Below are 11,193 nucleotides of genomic sequence, written 5' to 3' on the forward strand. Positions count from 1 at the left end.
TAATAAGTGTGTCTTGAAAATAAACTACAGACATTATTAAAGTAAGAGTATTAATTGAATACTAAATAATACACCAACTAAACTTTTTAGTTTCATTAAAATATTTAAACAACATACGTTTTTATTTGATACTTTCGTTGTTTTAATTTAATGCTCATCTTATTAAGAAATTTGTCATCATTCACGTAACCATAGTTTGGTTTCAATGATACATTTTTTTGAGTGCACTTATAAATGTTTATTTCGCACAGCTTCGCACAGGCTTAGTACTCACCTCATTTTAATTGACACACTTTAATGAGATGCTTGTTTTCTTCATATTCTTCCCATTCTCCCGATTTTTGTTTTACAATTTTATTTTTAGAGTTGTAATAAGAAGGTTTGTTCGGTAATTATGATCTTGAAGCATAGTTGTAAGTAAATCATGCAATAACACACTTTCTCCGCTAAAATTTAAACATAACATTTGAATATTCCAATAATTTGTTTCTATACTTTCATACTTACAACAGTTTGTTCGCCACAGTTTATTTCTCGTATAAGGAGCTTTGTATTTTGAATTCCACTTAGAACAATATTGTTCAAATGTTTTAGCTTTAATTCCATAGTCTTGGGTGATTTAACGTTGCAATTATCAAACATGGCAGCATTAGTTGGTTTATAATAAAAAATTTGTATATACATAGTTGTTTACACCTGAAATCGTAAGCTGTTAGCTTTCATTGAATAGATAACAGAAAATGTTTGCTTTACCCTCTATTTCTCTCTCTTGATCTGATAAAGCTTGCTCTCTTGATTGACAAATTACCATAAGCTCTGATTTCGGATTTGGCAATACTTTAAAACAGGAATAGCCATCGACATGGCTATAAATATTAAAATTAAATGAAATCAAAATTACAATTTTAATAACATAAAAGTATTCAAAACAAACTTTCGGATCGTTTTAGGGATCAACTAATGAAAAACATTTTTAAGATAATAACAGAAAACCTGATTTCTTTCATATTTATTAGAAACATACAATGGGAAAACGAAGTTTAAGTACACTTTGCACTAAAATTTCATATTAAATTGTAGTAAACTTTGTTTACCTACTGTATGTATTTAAATATAAAATGCTCGTAAACTTTTTTTATTTACTGTATGTTGCTAATATAAAGAAATGTGATATTTATAAAAATATAAAACAGTTAAAAGCACTTGAGATGATTCCAGTTTTAACAATTAGCTTAATTAAACCAGAAACGGCTTTTCGATAAAGCCAAAATGCCGCTTATTCATCTTAATCACATTATTATGTTCAGGTCACGGTCTGGCCCAATTATCATTTCATTATCGCCATAAACAAAGCCACAATCATCCCATTGAATTCCACTGTCTTCCTCCATCCATTTTTTCATCGCGTTTTTAATTAGACAGACATATGTACATATGTATGTATTTCTTGATAACACACCAATTCACTTTCCGTAAGCTGTTGTTTTTTTGCATCTGTTGAGGGGAATGCACCTGCCGCCGGCATTCCTAGCGAATCCCTTGTTGCAGTAACATCCATCGGGGCATCGAATATGGTTTATTAGGCATGGTTTTCCCAACGTGGAGCACTCCGTCTGGCAACTGGGTCCACAGGGCAGGAAAGTCTCATTTTCAGGGCATTCTCGGGGCGCTAAGATTGAAATACTATAGTAGTTGAAGGGGGAGAGTATAGAAGAGTGTGTGTGCCAACACTTACTGATGGGAACCTGCGCTGTGACCATGAAAACCAGGCAGCAGCAACTCAGCAGCAACAAATAATTCAGGTGGAGCAACATCATCGAATGGCAATGGCAAACTAAACTGATGAGATCGCTGCCAGCGGGTTTTTATACCCAAGGCGGATTGGGAACTGGGAATGTAATCTTTGGTCTATTAATATGTCAATAGATATCAGGAACTAAGGAGTTGGTAGGCCTACAATTTTGCTTACCAACAACTTTGCTGGTTATTCGATTGAAAGTGTTATATAGGTTACATTAAAGGTACAACAAACTAATGGCATAATTAATATTTTAACACGTCAACAACTAAAGTTGGACCAAAAAATTGAAATTGTTAAGTTAAACTTTCCTATTCCAAAATCTCTATTAATTTAACTTTTTTTATTTAGTTTAACAACACTACTTTAACTATTTTTATTAGGTGTAAAAATACAATTGTTATCCCTTCTTTAACTAAAAAGTTTACATAATATAACTTTTTTTAAGGAACATATACTGATAAAAAAAAAAGTGGAGTAGTTAATATAAATAAATCACATTTAATACCCAACACTTTATATTTCAAATTTAAATTAAATACAAAATTATATTAAATACAATGCATACTAAACTTCATTACTTCATATAAAAATATTTAAGTAAGATTTGTTTCAATTCCAAATTTCAAACTTCAGATATAAACATTTTTTTTCGAAAATAGTCAAAAGATTTATAAAAGTCAATATTTTTTCAATAACTGCAGTAGATTAGCTTAAATTATAAAAATGACGTATTTAAAATTTTGTCATACTAAGTTTTGTTTTACCAGTAAAATGGATTGAATTAAAAAGTTCGAAATAACATAAAGTCTCAAGAAAGGGCATTTCTTAGTCGACATGGCCAATGAATAAGATTATTGAGGGGATCCACTACCGCTAGTACTTCCCTATTTTTTTTTTTTGGGGTAACCACACCGCTTGTTTACGAAAATATGCTTGTGCTTTATTTGATACAACTTGTGGAGAACTACTACGAAAAACTTTGAAATGTAAAGGTTGCCAGAAGGGACGTCCAGGGGCATCATCGGGGGGAGCTGCTGCGCCGGCGTCGCTTGTGCCGCTTGTGGCTCTTCTTGGTGGGTGGTGTGTGACGCCTCTGCTGCTGACGATCTCTGCTATGCGATCTGCTCCGGCGGCTTGTCCGCGATATGCTTCTGCTCCTGCTGCGCCGCATGCTCCTCGAGCGGCTTCTACTCATGCTCCGCCTGCGCTTTTTGGGGCTCTTCCTGCGCTGCATTGGCTGCAACTGCTGATGGTGCTGCTGCGATTTCCTAGCCAGGATCGATAACGATGATGATGGTTTGGTGGTGCTGCTTTTTTGCCGTCTGCGGTGGGAGGATTCTCGGCTGGAAGCGCTGCTGGCACTACTCCTCTCATTCCGGCTGCGACTCCTGCTTCGGCGTTGAGTTTTGCGGTGGCGCGAGCTGGATGTTCGCGAGGAGGAGATTGTGGCCACCAGCTGGACGTCGTCGTCGTCGGAGAGCAGAACGGCAGCAGGAGTAGGAGCAGGAGGAGGAGGAGCCGCTGGAGGCAGCACGGGCTTGCTGGTAAAAGTGTTCGTGCTGTCATCATTCAAGAGATTGTACTTCTCCAGATCGCCATCGCCATCCTCATCATCGTCGTCCTCCTCCTCCTCTTCGACCTCCTGCTTTTCCCCATCGAGTCTCACCTCTGGCTTCTGATGCTGCTCGTCATCGTCGTCTTCGGGTCCAAAGTAGGTAATGGGTATGGAGCGCACAGATTCGTTGGACTCGTTGTCACTATCGCCGGCCGTCGACTGGGAAGCTCCTGCCGCTGGCTCCGGAGGATTTGGAGCAGCGCCCGGTACCGCTGAGCCCACGGTGGCACACTCACCTTGTATAAATAATATAATGACAACATAACAATAGTATACGGTAGGAGGTCACACCTTTTATCTGATTCAGAAAGGCCATGGCCTTCCGCTTTCGCTCCAGCTGCAATTGTTTTTCCCGTGAAATCATCCCGTTCAGCTTCTCGCGTGCAATCTGCGCCAGCTTGTCCTTCACGCGCTCCTCAGCTACAATATAAATAAAGGAATTATTAATAAAAAATTAAATAAAAAAAATATATAGTCAAGTCCTTCGACTAAAAGATACCCGTTATTCAACTTATCAATTTCAACCGGGTTTTAGGTGGCGCCATCCACAAGCTAAAAGCAGCACCAAGTATTTTAAAGTTTTAGGAAAGTAACATTTTTGCTAATAACTTTCTAAGATATCCACGTTCATACGGACAGACATACAGACAGTCAGAGAATCGGACAGACAAACGGACATGGCTAGACCGACTCGGCTTATGATCCTGATCAAGAATATTTATACTTTACAGGGCTTCCTTCTACCTGTAACATACAGTTGCGTTCAAAAATAATAGCAGATCTTTAGCTTATGGAAATAGCAATTGAAAATAGTTTGGAAGCTATTTTTGAAATTGTTTGTTATATTTTCGTAAAGCTTATATGGACCAAATATTTAAATCCACATTTATCATAGGCTTGAAATTTTAAGAAACTATTTTTGAAACAAATTGATAAAAATAAAAGGTTTTACATTTTTCATTTAATAAGTAGGTCAAATATTAATATTTTTTTTTATTTATTATTTTCTTAAATAATTTAAAAGTTTATTTATCACTGTATATTGAAAAGTGAATTTGAAGTAACTAATAACCGTTTTTAATTTTCTTGAAAATCTAAAGCAATATCAAAGGTTAGTAGTTAGTAGGCATTATGATAAATTAACAGAAAGGTATGTTTTTAAGCTCTTTACATTTTTCCACTACTATTACTTTAACCGCAGCTGTACCTTTTCTTTACGAGTAACGTTTATAAATATAGGTTAGCGATGCATCTGAATCTCACCTTGGCGCTGCTCCTTCTGCGGCGAGGAAGAGGAGGAGATGGAGCTGCCGCCTGCCTTCTGGCCGGCAGTCCTGGCCAACAGCTGCGTCTCCACCTGCTTGATGGCCCGCTGCACACTATCCGGCATGCCCGGACGCACCTGCTCCGCCCCGAGCTGTCCGGCAATCGAACTGGCTTCCTCGTCGCTGGCCTCCTGCGGAAGAGTGGGATGCAATGGACCATGCTCATCCCGAGCGCGAATGGAGAAACTTACAGGAGCTAATACGGAAATCGTGAATAATGTGTGAATTAAGCAGTGAAAAACTTGTCGGACACCCACCCTTATCCAGATTGTGGCCAGCCGCAGCGGCTGCCGCTCCGCCAAAACTAAGACCCTTCTTGGACATCAAGGCGGCAGCCACGGCGGCCGCTTTGCGGGTCTTCTCCTCCTTGGAGGCCGCATCCACATCGCCCGTCACCTTGTACAGGTAGTAGGCATAAAACTCGTTGGCCGGCAGCAGGAAACTAAAGCGCTCCACGCTCTTCGTGCGAAGAGTCTCCTCGAACTGGCGTCCATTCTTGATCACGTACGTGGCCGTCTTGTCGATTATGTGCCGCAGACTCTCCGCCGGAACGGGAAATGTCAGCACTGGCTCTGGTTTCTATGGAAAATATGTATTAAATCAATTTATGAACGAGATATAGGTAATTTAGAGCTGCAGAGAAAAATCAAAACTGTGGAACAAAGAATGCTGATCACAATCCCAATCTGATCTGGTCTGGTTGTTAAAACCGGGGACCGAAAAGAAAAATTAATGAAATCAAAAATCACTAATGGAGCTACATTTAATGAATGGTAAAGTGCAAGTGTGCCCAAAGCTCCTTTAGTAATGCCATTATATGAGTATACTCGGCAATCATCTTCCAAAGATATTACATATTTAAAATGTTTACATGATTAAATCAAATAACTTTCTTTCGAGATTCCTCCCTACATAGTTGGTCCTTCGAGCCGGATCTGTGATCAGTTAAGTACCATAACCGAAATGTGATTTTGGGATTGCGACTTTACGCAGCTACTTACAAGCTCCTTCTCCGGCTGCACTGGCTGCTCTTCCTCCTCCTCCTCCTCCTCACTCTCGGAGCTGTAGTTCTGGGCCAAGGCCAGAGCACTCGTGTTCTTAAGCAGCTCCACCTGCGGCGGCTTGCCCCCGTTCGCATCCGGCTGTTGCTGCTCCCTAGTCTGTTCCGTTGCCTCCTCTTCGTGGGTGAACGTACTACCGTTGTACTGGAGCAGCACGGGCGTAAATTCGCCGCCACCCTGGCTGTTATGACCTTCGGATCGGCAGCTGGGCGTGGGCGAGGCCGTGTCGCCCGAGTGTTGTGAATTTCCCTCAGGATTACTGGACTCATCTTCCAGGAGGACTGCTTGCAGGGGTACGCCCTTGATCTTGCTGATCAGCTGGGTGTAGGCGCAGTTAGCGGAGGGTTTGTACTTGATAGTTGGCACCGTGATGACTACTTGGTTGGCGTTCCGCCTTCCATCCGCGCCGCCATCCTCGCTGTGTAAGTTGTCGGTTGATTGTGATTCCTGGTCGGGATTCTGCTGATCCAGCGGAGTTTCCGGAGCGGGTGGGAACTTTGCCGCCTTGATTGCGGCCAAAAGGTGACGATAGTATGGCTGTAAATGGCCGCCCTGGGTGAGAAAGTCGAACTGGTTGTTGTTTGCCTGCTTGGCCTTGATCAGGATCTCCATCTGAGCGCCCTGGGTGGCGATAAAGCGAGCCGTCTTCTCAATGATAGCGTGCTGCTTCATAGTATCCGGCTGAAATTTAGTTTTAATTTAAAATAAAATAAATCAATTTCTCTTAACTTGAACTACATGTTAGATTATCAAATAAACTGGAAAATATGTTACACATAAACTACTTTTTTGAACTAGAACATGTAGAAGTTGTCAATAAAGTTGTTGTTCAAGCCAAAAGTTTAGGAAATTCGTTTAAATTAAAGAACGTTTTTTGACATTTCCTTTTACATAGGCAATTGGTCCTTCGAGCTGGATCAGTTATAAGCAGTTGTTACAAATTGACTATAGCTACAAGGCCCGAAGCAAAAAACTGGGTAAAAAACTTGATTTTATACATCTAATTTATTTATCAAAATGCGTTCATATTTGCAAGCATTTTAAGATTGTATTCGGTTAGTTAAATAATTTACCATTTTTACTATGCTAGCCCGATCAGTTAGCCATCAGGATTGGGACTTACCAGCTGCATGCCCAGAGGAGGAGCCATCATCAAGGTGTAGGGCAGGACGAAGGGCAGCTCGCTATCCTCGGAGGTCGGCGAGAGTTGGGAGGGCGCTGTGGAGGAGCCGCTGAGGGCAGCCGCTGACTGGCCATCGTACTGGAAGCCCACCTGGCTGTAGTTGCCGCCGGAGGTCTCCTGCTGCAGCCGCTTGAGGTCCTCCTCTGCAGATTACGAGCATTGGGCCAAAATAAGAGGAAAGAACACAGAAAATAATGGGACTTTAGCATGGAGTGAGAGTAAATGCAATAGCTAATCAGAGCGAGAGAAACGTATTCGAGTTGATGCGAACGAACGAGAGATACAGAGAGAAGAGAGAGAGAGAGGGAGGGGGCTAGACAATGACATTTAGTTTCACTGGGGGATTCCCCACGGGCTCCTCGATCTCTGGACTACGGCCCACAGCAAACCGGTGGCTCCATCTTATTTTTAATCTGAAAGAAAGGTTTTATCTGTCAGGTATTGAGGATTTGGTATTTACCTGCTCCGAAAAAGGACTCTCTCTGGAAATATCGATGGGAATGTCGGTGGTTTCTTTATCGGTGGTTGATTTTTTTTTTTAATATTGGTATTGATTTGATTCAATTTGGTTACGATTTGCGTTTGGGTTTGATCGTTTCTTGATACTTGCAGTACTTGTAATACAATTCACAATTTGAGGAGTTCGGGATAATGGGGTGTCGACATCGTTACGATAGATATGTAAGCGTTAGCACACTGGATTCACGCAACATTATAAATTATAATTATATCAAATAAAATCAATTATTTTATTTTGATTTTGATTTGATTTTGTTTTGACTTTACACCGCAAAATGTTATATTTTCAGGTGATAATTCTTTGCGATTAAAAATATAATATTACCTAATATCACCTCATATTTAAATGTATATATGTATATGTATTCTTTCATCAGTTTTACTTTTTTTTATAATATAAATAAACACGATCAAATAATGATAATAATAATATATATCCCTAAAAGGTTTGGAGAATCTCTCTTTTAAATGAAATTCAAATTCAAATTTATTGTTAATGGTTGAAAGAGATGTCTATATGCTTTGGACCAAAAACTAGATGGATGATATCGACACCCCTGCCCGGATAGGTGGATCTGGGGTACAACCAGATGGACGTGGCCACTCACCTTGACGCAGCTCCTCCTCGTTGTTGTAAAGGAACAGGTAGCGCTCCTCCTCGCAAAGTTGCTCGGCGCGCTGTTCTTCGGCGCTCAGGTACTCCAATCGGTTGCCATATCCACCTGGCGGCGCTTCGTGGGGCCCCAGTTCGCAGAGGGCGCCTCGCACATCGTATCTGGGGTTCAAATGTCGCCGTATTCACGGGATTCACGGTATTCACGGTTTTTAATGGAGCCGAAAGAGAGCAAGCAGAGAAATATAAACAGAGAGGAGAGGGAGGAGCATTATCAGTGGGCATGGCAATTCCAGGGGAAGCGCGAATTGGGGGCGGGCGAAACAAACGGTGGGGCAGGGCAGCTCCTTAGGAACCCCAAAAAAATCCCCATTTGCTTCGCACACTCGCGCGCAGTTACACAATATTCATAGTCATACGGTTTTTATAAATATACATATATATATATATATATATATGTATATATAATGCAGTTTCAGATTAGATTAGGTTTTAAGGCTAGAGATCGTTCATATACATACCGCTCCGGTGGCTAAAAAGTTAATCGGTTTACATTTAAAATGGTCAAAGAATTACAGTTTTCAAATTGTATATGGATAGAGATTACAGTTTGAGAAGCACTGAAAAGAGCTGTTATTACAATGGTGTGTGTATGCTTGTGTGTGTGTGTATGTTGTGTGGACGTGTGTTTTTTGTGTGGGTGTTTGTGCAGCCCGCAGATCGGTCAAAAGTCCTCTTTTAGCACAGTTGCGGTCAAAATACTGGTAATCATTGAATAGTTTTGGAAAATTAAGACAAACTGAGTACTAAGACTTATAGTTGGTTAGAATTTTAAAGAAATTCGAGTTTAAAATTGTGAGTACAGAATTCTGTGAATTTTGTCTTTAATTGCCATTGAGATTGATTTATGTTTAAAAGCCACAGAAATTTGAGGCTCAAAATTTATTAGATTGGCATAAATTTAACTTCACATACAATATAACTCATCTAGCTGTAGGTTCCATAGAATTGTAGTTGAAATTTGGTTGAAATAAATATTTTGGAACAGCCAGTTTATATCATAATTTATGCGATTTCTATGTACAAATTATGTTATGAATATTGAAATTGTTGCGTTTGTAAATAAATTGGGGATCATAGTTAGGTACCCCAAGATGTGATAACATCTCTAAGAACATTGATATCACCAAATGGTTTGTTTCTTAAAAAAACAATGGTTATCTTATTAATAATTGATTTTTAAGGCATTGACATTTTCAAATGGAATGTTTTGAATGGAATTATTCTTAATTAGATTGTGATTAGTGGTAAACCAACTTTTTCAACATACCACGAGATTGGTTTGTTTCCGGAGGCTTGTTACTTGATTTCCCAAAAGTACCCGCTTGTAGCATTTTGGCCGCTGATGTACATTTTAGTGTTGGTCCTAACGGGTCACAAAATGGGTATGTGTATGGGTATGGGTATGGGTTTGGATATTGTGTGTGTATGTAGCAGTGGTGTGCGTACTGATTAATCGTATAATTAACGCTCGGGTTAGTTCCAATTATTAACCTGTCTATCTTGAGATTTACATCGCCCATCCAGGGAATTAGCTGCTTGCCGTGGTCCATTTCCCTGGCCTTCTCGTCGTCGCGGAAAATCTTGCAGGCGTAACCAAAAACGAGCAGTTCCAGCGGCGTTTGTCGGTGGTTCAGGTCAAGATTGGAGGAGGAGGATCCTCCGATTCCGGGTGCTCCTCCCGCACTGCCGCTTCCGTTGCTCAGGATTGTGGATCCGGAACTGGAACCGGAAACGGACCCGGACCCGGACACTTGGCCCGTGCGCCGGAGTATTCCGCCAACGCTACCGCCACCGGCATTCCGTACATTGTAGGGCATCATTGCGATTGGATAAACAGGACCAGAAATCCACTTCAAGTGATCCGTGATCCGTGCTCCACTCTCTCTCCCTCGCGCTCTCTCTCTCGCTCTGTCTCACGCGAAGGCTCACTCACTTCCTCAGGAATCCAACAACAACAAAAAACTAGACTATTGGTCCAGATCGCATTTTACGGCCGGAATTTCAGTCAATTTCTTTGCATTATATTTTTATTTTGCGTGCGAAATAAATGCCTTCGCTTCTGTGTGGCCAGATTTCGGGTGTGCTTCTTCTTTTTAGCCATTTGCGTGGATGGGCTGACATATACCAAAAAAAAAAATACCAAACACGCAAAAAGGAAAAATACCAAGGATATTTAATATTTAAGGACTTTGAGGGGGGTGTGGGGCTTGCAAATTAACTATTTATTTATGAATGTCAAAATGTCCGCCAAGAGCGAAACTTACATTTTTAATGTTTTATTATAGCCTGATTCCGTATTTATATGATTAATCAACATAAGCTTTTGTTTTAGCATAATTTGGTATTATTTTTATTTTACAAGTGTATTGTAATAGTGTTAATAGGGGCTTGCTGTTGGATGGGGGCTGCTCGCTACTCCTCCGTCTGTTAAGGCCTTTCATCATTGTAATAGTGTTAATAGGGGCTTGCTGTTGGATGGGGGCTGCTCGCTACTCCTCCGTCTGTTAAGGCCTTTCATCATTGTAATAGTGTTAATAGGGGCTTGCTGTTGGATGGGGGCTGCTCGCTACTCCTCCGTCTGTTAAGGCCTTTCATCAGTCCTGAGTTGAGTTAAAATGGCAAACATTAAACAAAATAAATAATGAATATATTATATATTGTATATATACATACTTCGAGTCTTCGACAGTCAGGTCTATCATATATTTTGGCTCTTTTGAGTCAAAAACAAGTATAACATCGTCTTCATCATCATTCTTTGCCTTCTTCTTCTTCTTATCAGGGGTTTTAAAAATAACTTTGCCGCTTCGCAGAGTCTTGAATATGTTATGGTTGTCCATTTCTTGATCAAATATATTTTAGTTTAAACTATTTCAGAAATGTTCTATACCCTTGTGCGAAATGACTATGTCAAAGTAAACACGAAACTCCTTGAAAACTTGATTTGGGATTTCAGTACAGTTAAGGCTTTATGAAATAAATATGAATTATATATACATATTTCCTTGATGCG

At 40.2% G+C, this 11,193-nt stretch overlaps 2 protein-coding genes across 3 annotated transcripts; both read right to left on the reverse strand.

Annotated features, from left to right (window-relative positions):
• Positions 1-1,390: 1,390 nt before the first annotated feature.
• Positions 1,391-1,983, reverse strand: LOC128265108 (venom serine protease inhibitor). Its single transcript, XM_053000924.1, has 2 exons — positions 1,736-1,983; positions 1,391-1,669 (listed from the first exon to the last, which is right to left on the reverse strand). The coding sequence occupies exons 1-2, from the start codon at positions 1,815-1,817 to the stop codon at positions 1,464-1,466; spliced, it is 288 nt and encodes a 95-aa protein (XP_052856884.1). The 5' UTR covers positions 1,818-1,983; the 3' UTR covers positions 1,391-1,463.
• A 733-nt stretch (positions 1,984-2,716) lies between these two features.
• LOC128265107 (protein suppressor of white apricot) lies at positions 2,717-10,273 on the reverse strand. 2 transcript variants are annotated; one of them, XM_053000922.1, is made up of 8 exons: positions 9,672-10,273; positions 8,113-8,279; positions 6,926-7,128; positions 5,743-6,483; positions 4,999-5,320; positions 4,680-4,937; positions 3,708-3,836; positions 2,717-3,652 (listed from the first exon to the last, which is right to left on the reverse strand). In XM_053000922.1, exons 1-8 carry the CDS (start codon positions 9,998-10,000, stop codon positions 2,820-2,822), a joined length of 2,982 nt encoding a protein of 993 aa, XP_052856882.1. In that variant the 5' UTR covers positions 10,001-10,273; the 3' UTR covers positions 2,717-2,819. The 2 variants fall into 2 exon arrangements, with proteins under 2 accessions (XP_052856882.1, XP_052856883.1); XM_053000923.1 differs by lacking the exons at positions 8,113-8,279; positions 9,672-10,273 and adding an exon at positions 7,446-7,746.
• Positions 10,274-11,193: the final 920 nt, after the last annotated feature.

Source organism: Drosophila gunungcola, unplaced genomic scaffold (genome assembly GCF_025200985.1).
Source record: "Drosophila gunungcola strain Sukarami unplaced genomic scaffold, Dgunungcola_SK_2 000095F, whole genome shotgun sequence".
NCBI classification, from domain to species: domain Eukaryota; kingdom Metazoa; phylum Arthropoda; class Insecta; order Diptera; family Drosophilidae; genus Drosophila; species Drosophila gunungcola.